This window comes from Euleptes europaea, chromosome 1 (assembly GCF_029931775.1).
Source record: "Euleptes europaea isolate rEulEur1 chromosome 1, rEulEur1.hap1, whole genome shotgun sequence".
NCBI classification, from domain to species: domain Eukaryota; kingdom Metazoa; phylum Chordata; class Lepidosauria; order Squamata; family Sphaerodactylidae; genus Euleptes; species Euleptes europaea.
The window spans coordinates 158,360,522-158,380,739 of record NC_079312.1 but is presented as its reverse complement, the minus strand read 5'-3'; the positions used below and the strand labels follow the sequence as shown (position 1 = coordinate 158,380,739).

The following is a 20,218-nucleotide window of genomic DNA, read 5'->3' as shown; positions in this document are numbered from 1 at the left end:
ACCTTCCCTTCCCATTGAATCCAGTGTTACGACCCAGGTGAGTAAAGGCTGCTGAGTTAAAGTGATCCCGTGCACACTGTTTCAAAAGCACCTGTTCTGAACAGGGTCCCAGGCTCATTTCCTAGTCCCCCACAAGACTCCCACCCGTCCCTGGGTGTTGGACATTTGCAGTGCAGCGTCGCCCCTCTGGCACAGGCAGCCATTCCCATCTCCTCCGTTAATTTTCATGCAGTGATCAGCGAGGCATTGAAACGCTGCACAACAAGCCCAGAACCAAATCCCAGACCCCCTTTCTGCTTGAATCTAGTTGATCTCATGTCAGCCTCTGCCCTCAGCCATCGTTCCATATCTCTTCCTGCTCATTCCGTTAGGCAGCTGCAGCAAGAACAGAGCCCCACCCAGCTTAACATCGATGTCAAATGGGGGAAATCCTCTAAAAATTAGGGTGACTTTGTCAGTCACCTGGTTCCTTCTCTAATATAACTCAGAGCGGCTCTGCCAAGATGCCTGGAGAAAGCAGAGTGTGCCTTGTAGGTAGACTGTAAGCAGGAGGAGCCACGTTAGTGGACCAAATGCACCCGCCTATCCTGCTGTCGAATTTCTCCCCTGCCCCAATCTGTGCTTTCTTCCAGCTGCAGCACTGCTGTTTTTAAAAGAAGAGACATGCAATTCCCACACCTGAGCCGTCACCATTCAACAAAGTCACCCAGCCAAACCCAGTGAGGTATGAGTGGAACCAAGCTGGTGTCTGACACCCTATCTTTATCCAGTGGCTCGACGAGTTATACTTTTGCCATATAAGATTTAAACTCTAGTCCCTAGGAGTGAAGGCTGTCCTGTCCCAGGATGCCCCACGCCAGCTGGTATAGAAACTGTGAATACCAGTGCATGCCCGTCTCCTGTGCGCTGCAGTTCCTGGCTTCGCCTTTAAGAGGCAGCAGTGAGAAGAGGCCGTGGACAAGCCGCAGCGGGGCAAAGGCTCGGTGGGCCCAGTGATGGCTCTCGAGCATGGCGTAACAGGAAGCCAGCACCCCGTTTACCAAAAGGGTGCCGTGCGAAGTCAACGGGGCGTAGACCCCAACGGCCTCTTGCTGCCAAATGCGGACCACCCGGGCAGGGCGCAGCCCAGGTCTGCCTGCGTGGTGTGCCAGCACCGAGTCCCCCACACGCACCTGGCTGGCAAATATGGGGGAGAAGTCAGCTGTGCTGTTGGCCGGGTCCTGCGCGGCAAAGATGAGATGGGAGGGCGTGAGGAGAAGCCGGTGGATGGGGTTGTCCGTCTCGATGGTCACGAAGGTGGTCCGCCGGTGCTGGTCCCGATCAAGGAACGGCAAAACCTCACTGGGTGTCACTCGCCCGCTCTGGTCCACGGCGAGCACAAAGTCTCCACAGCGAAGTTCAGAAAGATTTTTCTTTTCTCCGCTCTGTAAGGTCACCACGGCATCCCCTGGGAAACAGCCACCGGCATGAATAGCTGCGGAGTTATCTAGGGGAACACAAGAAGATGCGGTTAGAAGTGTAATGCTTGGTTTCCAGCTTACCTGTATGAGTTTTAGTCCCCTTCTCTAGTGATGAATAAGAATATTTTTGTCTGCCAAGTTATGATGCCTGCTGAAACCAAAAGTGGAATACAGAAGCCCTACCTCCCGTGGCGCAGAGTGGTAAGCTGCAGTACTGCATTCCAAGCTCTGCTCACGACCTGAGTTCAATCCCAACAGAAGTCGGTTTCAGGTAGCCGGCTCAAGGTTGACGCAGCCTTCCATCCTTCCGAGGGCGGTAAAATGAGTACCCACCTTGCTGGGGGGTAAAGGGAAGATGACTGGGGAAGGCACTGGCAAACCACCCCGTAAACAAAGTCTGCCTAGTAAACGACAGGATGTGACATCACCCCATGGGTCAGGAATGACCCGGTGCTTGCCCAGAGGACTTTTACCTTTACCTTTTTACCTCCCATTCAAGGCAAGCCTTAGTACTGGACAATCACAGGAACACATGAAGCTGCTTTATACTACCCCTGTTCACATAGCATAAGAAACACATATGCATCCTACGTGTACATGCATATATCTGCTAGAAGCAGCCAAAGTGCACTCACTTTACAAATGAAGACAGGGACCGGTACCTGGATACACGTGGGGATGAAATCAAGCATTGAGCTGTGCATGCATTGAGCATAATAGGATAATTACTCAATGCACTTATAAATAAAAATCAAGTGTACACAGACTGTATGTGCATTCTCTGTAACTTGTGAACAGTGCTAGAGACTCAGAGAATTGTCCTATCGAGGTCAATATTGTCTACTCGGACTGGCAGAGGTTGTCCAAGGTCTCAGGCAGAGCTCTTTCACGTCGCTTACTTCCTGGAGATGCCGGGGATTGAACGCAGATGCTTTACCACTAAGCTACAGTCCCTCTCCATGCAGCATACTAGGGCAGCACTTATACCACTGCAGTGGGTGGGAGAGACATTTCCATTCCTGTGTGCGTGTATTAAGTGCCGTCCAGTCACTTTCGACTCATGGCAACCCTATGAACCAATGTCCTCCAAAACGTCCTTGCTATTACCCTTGCTTATGTCTTGCAAATTGAGGGTCGTGGCTTCCTTTATACAGTCAATCCATCTCTTGTTGGGTCTTCCTCTTTTCCTGCTGCCTTCAACTTTTCCTAGCACGATTGTCCTTTCCAGTGACTCTTGTCTTCTCATAATGTGACCAAAGTATGACAGCCTCAGTTTAGTCATTTTAGCTTCTAGGGTCAGTTCAGGCTTGATTTGATCTATAACCCACTGATTTGTTTCTTTGGCAGTCCACGGTATCCGTAACACTCTCCTCCAACACCATTCCTGGGGCCATCTTTGTGCCGGTGCTATTTTCTCTTTGTTAACAAGGGCAGGGCTCCTGGTGTTGAAAGGGAAACAATGACAGACTAGGCAACAGAACAAGGCCTCCTAGCAGCAGTGGTGGGGGAAGGCTGAGCCAAGTTTAATCTGTGGGATGGCAAAGAGAGTAGGACTGGAGCATCAGGGCTTGCAGCTGACCGAGAGGCCAAGCCTGACCCTGAATCCATTCCTTAAAGCAGTACAGTTAGACTCCGATCCTGTGCACACTTGCTTTGGCACCAGAGGACACATGTCTGAGTGAGTCTAGGCTGCAAACCTCTTGACCTGAAACAGTCCCGGCACTCAGGGTCCACTGCACCCCTCTTATTGAGCTCCACCCCCTTTTTCCATAGCAGGGAACAGAACCTCGCCCTCCTCTCCCACTTACCTGCTTTCACCGACACGTGAATGTGCGCCTTGGACTCGTAATACACCCAGTCGAAGCCAGCCTCCACCGCCAAACTGGCCAGCACGCCATACTTCTTCCTGTCGCGGTCAGATGTGGTGATGTCCAGGGCCCGGCCCTCATAGTGCAGGGAGTGGGGCGGGTGGTGTCCGTCTTCATCCCAGCCCTCCGTCACTCGCAGCCTGACACCCGGCCACTTGTTCATCACCGCAATGGCCAAGGTGTTGACTCGGTCCTTGCAACGCTGCCAGGAGCAAAGATCGAAGGGGGTGTTAACATTCATGCCATGCTGGAGTGGAGGGTCGAAGAGCGAAGCACGTTACAGCTGCACTGCTTGCTTGGCGTCCCTCAGGCAAAGATGGTGCACCTTTTGTTTGCTGCCAGTTTTGATAATCCCACCCTTGTGTACTTGCGTGACAGTGCTGTCAAGTCACAGCTAGTTTATGGGTGACCCTGTAGGGTTTTCAAGGCAAGAGATGCTTGGAGGTGGTTTGCCATTGCCTGCCTCCGCATGGGCTGAGAGAGTTCTGAGAGAACTGAGACTGGCCCAAGGTCACCCAGCAGTAGGGTTGCCAGGTACCCCCGGACACTGGAGTTGCCAGGGGCAGGTTGGGAAACTCTTGGAGATTTGGGGGTGGAGCCTGGGGAGGACCGGGACCTCAGTGGGGTACAATGCCATGAAGTCCACCCCCCAAAGCATCCATTTTCTCCAGGGGAACTGATCTCTGTAGTCTGTAGATGAGCTGGAATTCCAGGGGATCCCCAGGTCCCACCTGGAGGCTGGCATCCCTACCCAGCAGGCTTCATATGGAGGAGTGGGGAAACAAATCTGGTTCTCCAGAGTAAAGTCTGCCGCTCTTAACCACTACACCACGCGTGTACTTAGTATAACCAAAAAACGCATTAAATTATCAAGCATTGATTGGTAAATGATTTTCTTATTTTCAAAGTCTGATTCCCCCCTCTTTAGGACAGGGTCTAGGCCATAAGGGACCAGTGGAAATCATAAGGTCTCTTGATTGAGTCCCTTAAACAGGAAGAAGTATTATTCAGCAGACCCTCTAAGCCTCCTCCAAAATGCAAACAGAGGAAAATATTCTCTAATAAGTAGAGAGTTGAGGTGGGAAACACTGAAATTCTGGCTTCCCCACAATAGTTGCCAAGTAGGATTGCCAGCTCCAGGTTGGGAATTTCCTGGAAATTTGGGGGTGGAGCCTGGAGAGAGCAGAGTTTGGGGAAGGGAGGGCCCTCAGGGGCCCTCAGTATAATGGCATAGAATACAATCTCATAATGCCAAAGTTGCCATTTTCTCCAGGAAAACTGATCTCTGTTGTCTGGAGATCAGTTGTAATTCCAAGAGATCTCCAGGCCCCACCGGGAAGTTGGCAATCCTATTGCCAAGTTAGTTTCAGCAGCTAGGCCAATCTTGCTTCCAGGCCCAGTACTGGGTTTGAGCCACAGACCTTTTACTAGTTTTGCTCAAATGTACACAAAATATCTCCCTTCTCTTTGACGGACCATCATCAAGACCATCCCAATATGTTTTGCTGCCCCAAGAGGCTATATTGGACAATTTGGGAGACATGCTATAGCATCCTTCGTTTTCTCGCAGAGGAAACTGGAGTGGAATTATCAGAATTACTCTGCCACCCCACACAACTGCTTAGGTTGGCCATGTGACTGAGTCAGCACTGCCCACCACAATCTGCCAACCAATCTAAAGTAGCCTCTTTATAATATCATCTCATGACGTGATGCACACAGAGATATTTTGGTTTGAGTCCCACCATTGGGGGACTCCTTTTCCACTCTACTGGACGATGTTTATTGGGTCCTTCTATACAAATATTGCCCTGACCTGAATGGCCCAGGCTAGCCTGATCTGGTCAGATCTCAGAAGCTAAGAGCCAGCGTGGTGTAGTGGTTAAGAGTGGTGGTTTGGAGCAGTGGAGTCTGATCTGGAGAACCGGGTTTGATTCCCCACTCCTCCACATGAGCGGCGGAGGCTAATCTGGTGAACTGGATTCGTTTCCCCACTCCTACACACAAAGCCAACTGGGTGGCCTTGGGCAAGTCATTCTCTCTCAGCCTTACCTACCTCACAGGGTGTCTGTTGTGGGGAGGGGAAGGGAAGGCGATTGTAAGCCGGTTTGATTCTGCCTTAAGTGGTAGAGAAAGTCAGCATATAAAAACCAACTCTTCTTCTAAGCAGGGTCAACCTTGGCAAGTATTTGGATGGGGGAGACCTCTAAGGAAGACTCTGCAGAGGAAGGCAGTGGCAAACAACCTCTGAACGTCTCTTGCCTTGAAAACCCCACCAGCAGTCGCCATAAATCAGATGTGACAGCAAAAATAAATAAATAAAAATACAAACATTACATACAGTTGGATCCCATGGCCTATGAGAACAGAAGGCGCTGGTGGTCACAGATCTTTCCCCATGGTTCCTTCTCCCTAGCAGCCATATCTAGCTAAGGGAGGGGTCATTCCCAGGGGTGGGGGACCCATGTAGTTTAATATCCATGCAGGCTGGGAGGTTGCAATGGGAGGAGGGAATTGCCCTCACTGCCTTTTGCAGCTCTGATGATGGAAGAGGAAGGTGATCTTGCCCCCTCCCAAGTGGCTATTAGACCATGTGGCTCCTGCAGTCCCCAGAAACAAACTTTCCCAGGATTGGAAAGGCTTGCTGAGGGGAAGAGAGAGGTGGGAAAGATCTGCACTCTTTGCATTTGCAGATTGCAGGATCCAACCCATGTTCCCAATCCTATGTACTTCCAGCAGCTATGTACTTCCAGAAATGAACAACAGATCCACGGCCATAGCCTACCTTAGCAATCCCAGTCACCCACCAATAACATTATGCGACAATGACGTCCCCTGCAGGGAAGGGGCCCATCTGCAGCAACAGAAGGGACACCCTGACGACATCATAGATTCCAGGCCATGTCTCCCACCCCACAATGCATGAACACACTTCTAGGAAAGAACCTGCAGTGTCTATACCAGAGCACCTGCTATGGTCTGCAAGTTAGAAGGACAGCAACTGACCCTTGAAGCTACAAGCTCCAGAGCTCTCTGCAGACTGGAGTTTGAATCCCCAGGAAGCTGTAAAACAGCCAGCAACAACGTTTTGGACAGCGATAGAAGAGGAAAGAACAACTGCAGTTCTGGTCACCACTAGCAGCTAGCTCCATATCCAGGTCTTTGCATATTATCCGTAGACCATACTTCCCAGGAGAAGGGTTTCTATTTCTGCTATGGTACCAAGGATGCCACACATGTACATCATGTGTGCGCTGGTGTCTGTGTGAAGGGAAAAAATGCATTTTGCAAGGGAAGTAAGGCCCTTGGATAAAAGAAGCAAGCACCTTGCACGAGCGAGCTCACAGAAGGGTAATACTGAGACATACCCTACAGTAGCAGTCTTGTTTTAATGCTTTCCAACAAGGCTGTTCGGAAACTCAGTGAATTCCTATTGTCATTTGGAAGGATTTGCTAGATTCCAGCACAGCCATTCGGTGTCAGGAATGACAGGAATTCTTCGGTTCCCGACTACATAGGAATTCAGTGAGTTTCTGAATGACCCTTGGAAAGCATTAAAGCAAAGAGGATTGGTTGCTTACGAGGCAACCTTCAGGCAGCTCAACATTAATAAAAATTCCAGAGGGATCACACATATACATAACGTTGAACACAATCACGGAACATAACATCACAAGCTCGGACGTGGGTCTTGAACAGCCCCCTTCCTTCCAATCCCTTCACCCCATAGAAAGTGAGTGGGGTTTGCACTCTCCAAAATGGCCAGCTGTCTTGATAAAAAAAAATGGCTGTCCCTCACTCAGACTTTTGAGTATTAATTAGACACGTCTGAATTAAAAAGTATAGATGTGTCAGATGAACATTTGGTTCTCTTTGAAGTTTGGTTGTTTGAACCCTCCTCCCCCTTTTAGCTCTGTGCCTTAAATAAACCTTTTAGAAAAGAGTCACGCTCTCTCTCGTGCGTGCGTTCCAATACTCATTTGGAAATTCAGTGAATTTCTATAGATGCATGGAAGGAACCAAGAGATTTCAATGGTCATTCTTTGCCATTCCATTTAGTATGACCCTGATAAGATGGTATAACTGGCTTTGGGCAGAATTCTATTCTCAGATGCAGCTGGGGACAGTTATATTGGGCTCTTTATTTATCCCAATAAGAGTTTTATTACAGCTGCAAAAGAGGCACTGTAAAGTTACACCATCCTTTGGAAAGAGACTGTCTTCTGAACAAGCCCCTCACTCCTTCTCTAACACCCTAAATTTTTGCCCTTTGCATTGGCAATACCCAGAAGTGGTCTTAGCCACAGGGCAGTTTCCTTGGGCCCCAGGCTGGGGGGGGGCACACTGGGAGTTCCCACCACCCTGCAGCCAGCTGCCCCCGCTGCTGCTTAAAAGCCCCAGCCATTGTAGAGCCGTCACTGAACCCGTACGCTGCCTGAGACCCAGCTAGGGTGGAGGGCGAAAAGTTGTACTGCAGTGGATGGTACCCAACCTGCCTACAACTGATCCCTTGCCCTGCCTGACATTCAGCCCCCACCAACCTGCAGTTGACTGCCTTCCCTCTGTCTGAGTGATTCTGGGTCCCGTCCCCCCCACCCCCCACTCACTAAGATCATGCCTGGCATACTCATTTATGCAGGCAGCCATGTACCATTGAGTCAATGAACACACTATGCTGGTATATATCCTGAGATGCTGAAATGTCACTTTGTTACACCGGCACAGTGGGATTTAGTAGCAGCCCAATACCCACCCAGCAAACATAATTCAAGGATCATAATGTTGAGACTCTTTTAGAAAAGCTGCGAGACTTTCTCGTGCAGATTCCTGTTTGCTGGCAGAGGTTAAGCGCCCTGGGTGACATTAGTATTGAAAACTTTTTTCCCTATTTATTATAAGTGCTCTCGTGTTATTTTAATGTGCTCGAGTTAGACCAGCCAGAAAAAGTCAAAGGCCAAATGGCCTACTGTAGCCCCGCCTTACTTTTCACACCACCGTTTGTGCCAAATTTCATTATCTGCATTATGTGGGCGGCAGTCTAGTTAGAGGGGAAAAAATAAAAAATAAAAAGAACATTGGATCAAAAAAATGTAAATGGAGAAAGTTTTCCAAAACTCAAAGTAGGGTGGGGGGTAGAGAAGTCGCTGCCCTGAACATATTCCATCCACCAATTTATGAAAACAGGGCAGGAGAAATAAGTTTGTTTAAAAGCAGGGGAGTGGGAGGGGTAGGACTGAGAATTAAACATTAACTCTGATTTAGCACACCTCCCACCTGGAGCAGCCATGTGGAAAAAAAAAAAACCAGGCTGCTGGTTACCAGTTTCCCTGAGCAAAGCACATTCTGATTCATTATCTGGTTTCTAATTAACCTGTTCTGGTCTGCGCAGGCGAAGCTGGGCAGATAGAATAGAAAGAAGACTGGGTTAAGTAATGTCATGCCATCTGTTTCACTGACAACTGCTGCTACTCACAGCTTCTTACAGTGCTGGACAGGAACTTTATAGCTGAATGGGGAAATGACCTGATTCCTAGGGTTGCCAGCTCCGGGTTGGGAAATACCTGGAGATTTTGGGGGTGGAGTCTGAGGAGGGCAGGGTTTGGAGAGGGGAGAGACTTCAATGCCATAGAGCCCAATTGCCAAAGAGGCCATTTTTCTCCAGGTGAACTGATTTCTATCGCCTGGAGATCAGTTGCAATAGCGGGAGATCTCCAGCCTCCACCTGGAGATTGGCAACCCTACAGATTGCCCAGTGAATACTGCCATTGCTTCGCACCGTTGCTGATCTTAACGTCTGCCATTTTGCCAGTCCAGCTCCTGCAGTACCCCCTACGGGACCTTGGAAAACTGAGTCAAGCAGAAATAATCCGCCACAGAGAAAAAGTGTGTTCTGGTTTCTATTCCTCAGGGAAATTTCCCAGGGAACTAAACAAAAACCAAAAAGGTTTATCGGACACCAGTCCCAGACCGGGGCAAACAGCATGCCGTCAGCTCCATATCATGAATAAAGATCAGCCGTGCTTACAGAAGGACAACCATGTGACTGTTCTGGGAAGTGGGAGCGAGGAACTGTTAGAAAATGCACTTGCTGTGTGTATTTTTCTTTAAGGGAAATGGTGGAGCAGAACTGGGGAGAAACCGGTTGAGCTGACTGCCTTTTGAATGTTAAAAGGAACTGGCATTGGAGAAGAGCTCTGGTTCAACAGCAGCACTGCAGGAAGTGTGCAGTTATACCAAGGCAAAGGGGGGGAGGGAAGAAGCAAAAACTTGGCAAAGCCTCCAGGTGGTGGCTGGAGATCTCCCGCTATTACAACTGATCTCCAGGCAACAGAGATCAGTTCCCCTGGAGAAAATTGGCAGCTTTGAAAGGTGGACTCTATTGCATTATACACCACTGAAGTCCCTCCCCTCTCCAAAACCCGCCCTCCTCAGGCTCCACCTCCAAAATCTCCATGTATTTCCCAATGTGGAGCTGGCAACCCTAGCAGAGCACAAGTTTTTTCTCTGAAGATCCCCCTCTCCCCTGCTCTTTCACCCCCAGAACTGAATGTTTTAGGAAGCGCTGAAACACTTTCTATGAAACATTTTGTCTTTTAGAATGAATGAAATGTCTTTAAGACAAGGTCTGCCTCACTCACTATGCTTTCCAAGAATGCATAACTCCTGTGTGTTCTAGACAATTACTACCTATTTTCAAATATGTATTTAGTGTTTAAATTGATTAATTTTGTCTACAATTCAAAAAAGCAGTCTAAGTAAGGCACTGCTTAAGAAGGAAACGTTTTCCAGTTCTGTTAAGTTTAACTCAATATCCAAATCTGACAGAAACAGTATTGCACATTATTAAGGACTAACTATGCAAAGCAAAGTTGTTCGGGGGGGATTTTTACAAAGGTGATAGGGCTACATTATAATGGAATGGTTCAGAAAGGCACCTTTATAAAGGAAATTGGACCATGGACTATACTGCTGCTTATAGTATGTATTCCCTGCTTGCTGTATTTATTATCTTTTTCTCGCTGCACTGTTTTCTATTTACATTTTTACATTGTGAATAGATATCACATCTAATATTCTATGCTTTGTTTCAGATTTCTGTAATACTAGTCCTACTGCATTGCTTATTAGATGCCTCATCCAACTGATTACACTGACTTATACTGTACAATCAGCCTTGAGTCTCAGTAGGGAAGGGGGCCTATACATAAAGTAAATAAAACAACCAAAGTACTTTGCTGAAGAATTTCTCCATAACACAGAAACCCCTGAATATTTTGCAAGTGTAAAATACTTAGAGGCCATTTCACACACTGCATCTTAGGTTTATTCATTTGAACCATCTAGACAAAAATTAAGTATGAGTGTTTGCAGACGCGTGTATCTTATATGTACACTCTCTCATCCAGGAGGTGTGATCAGCCCAGCTTCCTTTAGGGCATGAGCTCACCAGCATACCTGGGCTTGCCTCTGCATAACATGTGAAACGTTCCTTTGTTCTTCATTATCCTTCATCAGTGTTGTCACGCGTATGTATACAGCACACAAGCCACAAATCTCTGAGATTAACAGCAGCCACGGCTTGTATATTAACCACAAAGTTGAGTTACACAGATATCTTTCTCTCCCACATTAATATTCAGCCACAGCTGGTGTAGCTACATAATTGTGCAATGAACATACCAAGAATATCCCAGATAGATTTTCAAAAAGAGCACTGAAAGTACAACTCCCTGACTTTCTCATGATGTGAAATCCCAGCAGTTTGAAACAAGGGTCAAAGCCCAGATAAAGCTCTATGGGAAGATGATAAAAGCTGAGCCAGCCAGAAGTTTTACTGTCCTTCAAGGCAACAGATTATTGTTCTGTACGCAGCGACGTCAATGTCTCTTTCCCGTCCCACAGGCTCACTGTGCCCCAAACAAAGTTGGTCTACTCCACCACACAAAACACTTCAGCTGGTAACTACAAAGTTAAGAGGCCTTAACCCGCGTACACTAATATCTGGATATGATCACTTCTTAGAGAGCACCAGGAGGCAGGGATGGGCAGCACAGGAGGGGAACGGCATCTGATAAAAAGTGGAAAGACATAGTGGGGGGGGGGGGACCATGACCCTTACAAAAAGCACGAGGAATGTGAGCCACTTCCCATCAGCTCCTGGGCCTGAGGACAATAGCTGTTTTCCAGGCCCAGAATTACTTAACTCGGAGAGAATTCAAACTCCTCGGGTAATAACAGCAAAATCATCAACTTTGCCACAAAGCACTCTTTCAGCGGCTCTGCGCTCCCGGACTGGTGTCAAAAAGGGCACCGTAGGACGTGTCATAGATGGGACCTTGCCGCGCTGACCAATCCTCCCCCTGCTACTCCCACTAGGGGCTTCAGCACCCGGTTGGCAGAACTAGGCTGGAAGCAGAAGGCATCAGAGCCAAACGGCTGGCTTTCGTCTCTTGGTTATACGCAGCAGTGAAATATGAAGTCTGGGAGCCCACTGAGCTATCCCAATCACCCCGCCTACACTCACCTCATCGTGGAAAAGGCCGATCGACTGAGAGACATGTATAAATCCAAAATGAATGGACTTTTCTGAGTCTAGACCAGTGGTTCCCAAACATTTTGGGCCACCGCCCCCTTGGTTCCACAAACTCAACCCCAGCACCCCCTACCCCTATCCAACAACACAGTTGAAGGGGCCCACCTCTAACACTCCCTGCTGCCCCCTTGCCTCTTAGTGTCCCCCTAGGTAATCCCACCCTCCCAGGGGGTGGTACTGCCCACTTTGGGAACCACTGCTCTAAACCACAAGAGCTGTCATTTTATTGGGGAAAAACCAGGATTCCTAAATCTAACTACTATGACTCAGCTTTTTACCTTTGTATCAGTTTTCATGGTCTGTCAGAGGGGACTGCATTATGGAAATGGGCTTCTGCAGACCAAGAGATAGACATTTTGTAGTGGGGAGTCGGAGAATACACTGGGGGACCATTGTTAATAGGGTTGCCAACAGGCCTGGAGAAAAATGTCCCATCGTTTTAACAGAGGCTTAAAGAGATGTTATTTTCTCAGACGATGTTATTCACTTCCTTGCCATGAAAAGGTTCAGCCGCAGCCCATTTCTATACATTAAGCCTCTATTCAAAGGACAGGACTTTTTTTCCCCTCCAGGTCTGTTGGCAATACTAATTATTAATCAGTGCAAAACCGCCAACATAAAAAGCGCAATATTTTGATCACTGATCCCAGCGGCAGAAAATTGTGAGGCCTGCAGAAGTGTACTACTGACTGAGCAGCTGGGTGGAATACTGACTGAACATTTCCTGTACTGTGATTGCAAGTAAAAGAAACATCTTTTAAAAAAACAAACACAGAAAGAAAACTGGAAACTCATGGAAGGAGCCTGGCATATTGCTGAGGGTCCAGAAACACAAATAGCACTCCCCCCCCAATGATAGCCTGAGGCTAGGGTTACCATCAGGCCTGAAGAAAAAAATGCCCATCCTTTTAACAGAGGCTTAACATCACCTTCTCAATACTATCCCATGAACCCTCTACTGAAGAAACAGGATATTCTCAACTGTTACATCCTTCTAAAACCAAGCGTTTCAACAGACTTAGCAGGATGTAATTCTGCTTGGGATTGCACTGTGAGTGGAAGCCTTTTTGGGTGGCTTCAGATATTTCCGAAAAAGAACCACATAAAAGCTTCTGTGTTTTGTCCATGGCACTGCTTGTGACTAAGTGGAATCTGAGCAGGCCACAGATGCAGGTAAAAGTGGTTGAGGTTCCATTTCAGGGAGCGTGGCCCTCTGAACGGAGAAGCAGTTCTGCACTGAGCTCACACCGCTTCTTCTGTGAGCTCTGCAACAGCCTTGCATGGAGGAGGAGGAGGGAGAAGAGGAGGAAGAAGAGTTGGTTTTTATATGCCGACTTTCTCTGCCACTTAAGAATCAAACCAGCTTACAATCTCCTTCCCTTCCTCTTCCCACATCAGACACCCTTGTGAGGTAGGTGAGGCTGAGAGAGCTCTAAGAAAGCTGTGACTAGCCCAAGGTCACCCAGCTGGTTTCATGCGGAGGAATGGGTTCCACTGGTACACCAGATTAGCCTCCGCCACCCATGTGGAGGAGTAGGGAATCAAACCCGGTTCTCCAGATTAGAGTCCACTGCTCCAAACCACTGCTGTGACACCAAAAATACTGGTAAATAATAAGTGTATGAGATGCTATTCCTCTATTACCAGTGATAGATAAATATATATATGCGCTCCAAGATTGAAAGCATCTTAGCTATAAGAAGTTTGGTCCCAAACATTCCTACAGGACTTTTTAAACTGTACGATCAATTATTCTCATTGACTTCACAGCTCTACCTCATGAAAGTATTTTGGCTAGGAGATAATGTCTCGCTGAACAAAGGATTAAACCCTGAGGCCTCTGCATCCTTCTCTGCTTCAAGTTCCTCCATTTCCTTCTGCAAAAAGGCAATATGGAACCAAGAAATCAGGCTTTATGTTGTGTCAGAAGGGATGGAAAATGTCGTTGAGCCACAATGCAGGGCTATATGCACACACAATCTGGCATCGCTGAACTTCTGTTGATTCCAGCAAATAAAGCAACTGCATACTACAAGAGACAGAAAAGACCCTGAACCAATTTTTAGAAAAATCAAAATCCGGGTCTCTGTCCAATCTGACCTGAAGAAATTTTCCTTCCTGTCTCTCAAATGACTGTTAGTCAGTTCCTGAGCATGGACAAAATGCATCCATAAGAATCATCTCAAGGATCCTTTGTACTGGGGTACAAATGTATGTCAACCAACTTCCTATCTCTATTTATGACCACCTCCAGTGTCCAGGAGGAGCCAGCAGCCCTTCCTGCAATTCTTTGCATTGTTCTCTGTACACCCCCATAGTTATTCACAATTAAATACCCACTGCCAACCCGCACCCACCCTGGTTTCAAATGGCATGTTGTGACTCAGCAGCAGGAAACTGGCATGAAGTCAGCTTTCTGCCCACAGGAGGTGAAATGTCCTTGCCCCAAAGTAGAAAGTCTCTTTCCTTTCCCCTTGTCCAATTCCTTTTAACAAGTGGTTATGCACAGCAAGTAGGGCCGAGACAAGCTCCCATCATGTCAGGAAGGACACATCTTGCGGCTCGGAGTAGTTACTCCCATTAGGACAGGTTTACACCTGACAACCAAACAGAATAGGCCAAAGACTCCTGTAAGACGTAGACACAAGCCCGATAGGTCACATTGGTTGGTATGAAGATATCACCTAGGAATGTCCTCATTGGCTGACCACCTTAAGTACAAGGAAGGGCCTGGGAACTTTCAGTGCATGATTGCTTGTCTCTTCTTCATTTTGCAGGCTAAACAAATGTAGAAAATGCCCATTGTAAGTGCAATACAAAATCAGATTTTCCATCCCTTCTGACACAACATAAAGGGTCTTAAAAGATATGCTTAAAAGATATGCTTTGGGGGGGCTGCATTTAGCATAATGGGTCACAAATTGTGGAGGTCTGTGTCCACATATCAGGCAAGGATCACTATGTTTAGTTTATGTTATCTGGTTTATCTATTGAAGGGAAACCTAAAAAAGTTATTTTTTGTTTGCAGCAAAAAAGAAGAAGAAAAAGTAGAGAAAAATAACCTCTTTTACACTGGTACCCTCCCACCTGAGAATGCCTGTAGCAGAAGATTTGTGTGAATATCCCAGGAACCTACTGAGAAAACAATGAGCAAAATGTTTTGTCTTTATGTATAAAACCAACAGGCTTCCCAGCCCAGTATTATAGAGTTGGAAGGGACCACTAGGGTCGTCTAGTCCAACCCCCTGCACAATGCAGGAAACTCACAACTACCACCCCCACACACCCCCAGAAGATGGCCAAGATGCCCCCCTTCCCATGAACTGCCTAAATTAATAGAATCAGCATTGCTGACAGATGGCAATCTAGCCTCTGCTTAAAAACCTCCAGGGAAGGAGAGCTTACCACCTCCTGAAGAAGCCTGCTCCACGGAGGAACCGCTCTAACTGTTTTCTTCCTAATGTCTAGATGGAAACTCTTCTGATTTAATTTCAACCCGTTGGTTCTGGTCCGACCTTCTGGGGTAACAGAAAACAACTCAGCACCATCCTCTATGTGACAGCCCTTCAAGTACTTGAAGATGGTTATCATACCCCCTCTGTCTTCTCACCAGGATGATTTTCTTAGCAGACCTAGAGACTTGTCCCATGGGCCAGGGCAGATGGTAGTTTCAAACAGTACTCCTAAGGACATTTTCCTGGGAGTCTCACTGAACAACATGGACCCGCCTAGGATTGCTCCCTCAGTGTTCCTGCCTCTATTCCATAGTATCCTTGCTCTCTTCGGGAATCTGTGTCGGCCCTTCAGATGCTGGTGCCGCACCATTCGTGAAGCTCTGCTGGAGCATTTAGGCTGTGCTTGTTTCACCCCTTGAGCCCTAGCTCTCTCTCAGGGCACCCTGGCGCGCAGTGTTCTTTTGTGTTTCCCCTGCTTAGTGACCTGGATTGTGTAGGCTATTGCTTATTTATTTAAACATCTATATCCCACCTTTCCTTGCAATTCAAGGCAGCTTACAATAATAGTTTAAAACATTCTCAGTTAAACCAAAAATAAAACAGCTAATGCACATCTCCACCCATAAAAGATGCCCTGTCATTCAAACCCCTTCAAAACTCCCTTGCAGTGCCTCTGGAAGATCTCCAAGGAGGGATTAGCTATGAGATGAGTTTCAGATAGGGATGCCAGCCTCCAGGTGGGACCTGGGGATCCCCCAGAGTTACAGTTTATCTCCAGACTACAGAGATCAGTCCCCCTGGATAAAACAGATGCTTTGTAGGGTGGACTCTTACGGCACTGTACCCCACTGAGGTCCTTATCCTCCCCAGGCTCCATCCCCAAATCTCCATTTTTTCCTTTCTATACAGAGTTTAATTGTGCCAATTTATATCGCGTTGGCCCCTACTAAAAGTGCTTGCAGACATAGAACACAACACAAATATGATAACTGACATCACACCACAACCACCATCTAGAAAAAATAGGGTAGACAGCCCACTCAAGAAACAGATCAAATACGTAAGTGGATTTACTATTGCTGGCAAGGTGTAATGCATTTATTGAGACAATATGCCTTTGCAATCCGGTAGAGAAACCTATGCGCCTCGCTTCATAAGGACTATGCTGATCGACACAGAAATTGTCAACATCTAAAAGAAACATCTTGTGTGAAGCAGCCCTTCACGGCACTTTCACGCAGGACACTGGAAAGGTTCTTTCTGCCTGCCTCTCTCTCTCTCTCCCATGCTCTTTGTGCCATATGTGAATGTTGTTACGACCGGACAGAAAGTGGGAAAGGGACATTTGAAAGTCACTTTGACCAGTGTAGGCTTTATGGGTGTTACATACAGGATACGCATAGCTCTATGTAGCTCTCGCTTGATATCTGAATGTTTGTCATTAGAAATAAGATATCAGAGGATGAACTGAAGTTTAAAGGGAAGATGGGATTAAATCCTTCTGTTCTCGTCTAGCAGATACTGTAAACTATTAATTAGCCCAAACTGCCTTCTCCTCCTTCCTTCACTTTGAGGAAATCCACGTATATAACTCTCTATTTTTGCCAGGAACCTGATTGCACAGAGGCAAAGTTCACTGCTACCAAATGATCCAAAACAAGCGAGCATGAAGTTGGTTCCCACTCTCTTATCCAGTTCCTAGTCCTTAGTTGAGAATCCGACCACAAATACTGATAATAATGAAAAGGCTCTGCAACAGAAAATAAGCCTTAGACTACCCTATATCATACATCTCCAGACTCAGGGGGCTGTGCCCCTCAAGAGAACCTACATTATGGCCCAATCTAAAGCTTGATTTTAGGACTAATGGCTGGAAAATGGGGTGCCCCAGAAGAAATTAAGATTATAAAATTGAGTAGAAACTCCAGCCCAAAACAAGGTTTAAGCTACCCTCCCTGAATTACGCATCCTCAAGACTCTGGAGACTGTGCCCTGCAAGGGGACATAAACTGACGCCTGGCCCAAAGCTGATTCAGGATAGTTTGGGAGGGGTTGTAGCTGCTCCAAGTTCCTTAGTCTTAATTTCCTCTGGGGGTAATCCTGTTTTGCCGCGGTTAGCATTAAAGCCAATGCTGATTCTGTGACTTTAGGGAGATGATGAGAGGGAAGGCATCTTGGCCATCTTTTGGTCACTAGGGGTATGAGGGGGAGGTAGTTGTGAATTTCCTGCATTGTGCAGGGGGTTGGACTAGATGATTCTGGTGGTCCCTTCCAACTCTATGATTCTATGATTCAGTCTTTAAACTGGGGAACAGCATGAACTCCCTTGCAGAGCAGAACTCCTTAAGCCTGGGGATGTAGAATTTTGCATAATCCAAAACTGGTGTTGGGACTCAGAGCTTTTAAAGTATCACCAATATTTGGGGTTGATTAATAAACCAGGAACCAACTTCAGCCTTGTCCAAGACATGCAAGTAGCTCGCGTGTCACTGCCTCTAGTTTTGCCTCCCATCCCCCAACACTTTTTTTCCAAGCAAGCTGCATACAATAAATGCCAAGGTACTGCCAACACCTAAGGATTATGCTTATCAAAGAATTTCTCTATACAGTTGCAAGCAAAGAGCCTAGGCAGGTCACAGCGCTCCACCGCCTGCATAACCAACAAAGGGATCTCTCTGGATAAAACAGTACAAATCTGCAGATTTGCTAGTCTATGCTTTCCTCTGAAATATAAGACCCCAGACAAAGGGGGGGGGTCAAGGTTAGCTGACTAGCACCCACGACTGTCTTATTATCTGAGCACAAGTCAAGCAGCAATTTCTGCAACTGAACAGCAGAAGTGTCATAGAATCATGGAATAGAATCATAGTCACAGAGTTGGAAGGGACCACCAGGGTCATCTAGTCCAACCCCCTGCACAATGCAGGAAATTCACAACTATCTCCCCCACACACCCCGTGACCCCTACTCCATGTCCAGAAGATGGCCAAGATGCCCTCCCTCTCATTAACTGCCTAAGGTCAACTGGTTAGAATTCGAAAGGAGAGATACAAGGGCTCAGGTCAAGAGCCAATGTGATGTTGTGGTTAGAGTGTCAGGCTAGAACCTGGGAGACCCAGGTTCAAATCCCCGCTCTGCCATGGAAGCTTGCTGAACTACCCTGGGCCAGTCACACACTGCCTCATCTACCTCACAGGGTCGTTGTGAGGATAACAGAGTGAAGGGGAGACTGATGCAAACCTAGTCCCCATCAGGGAGAAGAGTGGGGTATAAATGAAGTAAAGAAAAATAAATAAGGTGGCTCAGAAGCCACACCCTTGAACCCAGAGGGCCTATTCCTAGCTCTTAGAGGTGCCAAGGCTGGGCTCTGGTTTCTTGATTAGCAGGAAATGGAGAGAGAGCGAGAGCAGCACATGCTCAGAGGTGCTGCGCTCTTTACTATTCGAGACTTTAGGGCAGAGGGGTTGGCTCGGATTAAATCCAGAGGCGCCTACGGACCTGGAGATCTACCTTGCCCACCAACGGCACTCACCTCGGTCATCAGCCGGTCCGCCCCTGTATTCTCTTCATCCTTAAAGATGATATCGGGGTTATAATTGGGCACCAAGTCCTTGAAGCGGTCCGAGTGGCGGCTGATTTTGCCCTCTGCTTTTCCGCTGGCACCCAAGGTCTGCTCCGCGAGGTCCGGCACAGACTGTTTGTACTGCAGCGAAGTCAGAGGCTTGCGGCCGTACGGCTTCTGCCCCACCGGCCCCCTGCCCGGACCGCAGCCCCGAGCCAGGGGCAAGAGGCAGCTAGCCCAGCAGAGCCCGAGGAGGCCGAGCAAGGGTGGCAGAGTGTGCCACGCCATGTCAGCCAGGGGCCAAGCTACCCAAGCACTCTTCCCGGTTTGGAAGTCTCCCTCAGGCACCGGGAGTGCCGTCAGACGGGGCGGGCATCCTCTCCTCCTCCAGGTTGGGGTACTGGGGGATTCCTTGGCCCTCCTACGCAGGCTCTCCGACAGCCACAGCCACCCTGTGTCCCACCACGTGGCTTCTCTCCTAATGCGAGGCGGCTTGCTGGTGCCCCTGAACTCTGGCCCCTCCTAGCGCCAACCTTGCAGAGCCCTTTGAAGTCACCCCCCACCCCGCACTGGCACCGTCTAGAGACCAGCCGCTTCCCAGCCAAGAGCCACCACAGTTAGGGCTGCCAACCTCCAGGCACTAGCGGGAGACCTCCCGCGATTACAACTGATCTCCAGCCGACAGAGATCAGTCCCCCTGGAGAAAATGGTCGTTTGGCCATTGGACTCTATGGCATTGAAGCCCCTCCCCAAACCCTGCCCTCCTCAGGCTCCGCCCCCAAAATCTCCCGCGATGGCGAAGAGGGACCTGGCGACCCCAACTACAGTGCGTCCCCCCCCCCCAAGTGCCAAACTGCCCCGAGAGCGCCGGGCCAAGGAGCAGCGCCGCGCCTCCTGCCTGCCTGCCTGCAGCCGGTCGCAGCCTTGCTGGCGCGGGGCAGCTCAGCCGGTTCCTGCGGAGCTCCAGCAGCCCGGCCCCGCCTTGCAGGCCGGCCCCCAGGAGGCGCGGGGCCGCCCCCGCAGGCAGCGCCTCTCCCTCCCGCAGCAGAGCGAAGCCTGGGGCCATTTCTGCAGGGGCCATTGGGGTGCGCCTTCCAAGCTCGTGTTTTTAAAAAGGCCCCTTTAAATATGCCCATTCACGGCCCCGACGCAAAAGGAGAAATCCCCCCCCGCCCCCTGCTCCTTCGTTCCTGTTTGCATAGCGATTTGCATGTGCATAGCTGTTGCTTTGCATGGTTCCTTCAGGGGATTCTTCGCGGCGGGGGCGGAGCAGACACCGA

General features: G+C 48.4%; 1 protein-coding gene across 1 annotated transcript; it reads right to left on the bottom strand.

The window, feature by feature from the left end:
* Positions 1 to 818: 818 nt before the first annotated feature.
* Positions 819 to 19,226, bottom strand: DHH (desert hedgehog signaling molecule). Its single transcript, XM_056849085.1, has 3 exons — positions 18,909 to 19,226; positions 3,269 to 3,530; positions 819 to 1,486 (listed from the first exon to the last, which is right to left on the bottom strand). Exons 1-3 carry the CDS (start codon positions 19,224 to 19,226, stop codon positions 819 to 821), a joined length of 1,248 nt encoding a protein of 415 aa, XP_056705063.1.
* Positions 19,227 to 20,218: the final 992 nt, after the last annotated feature.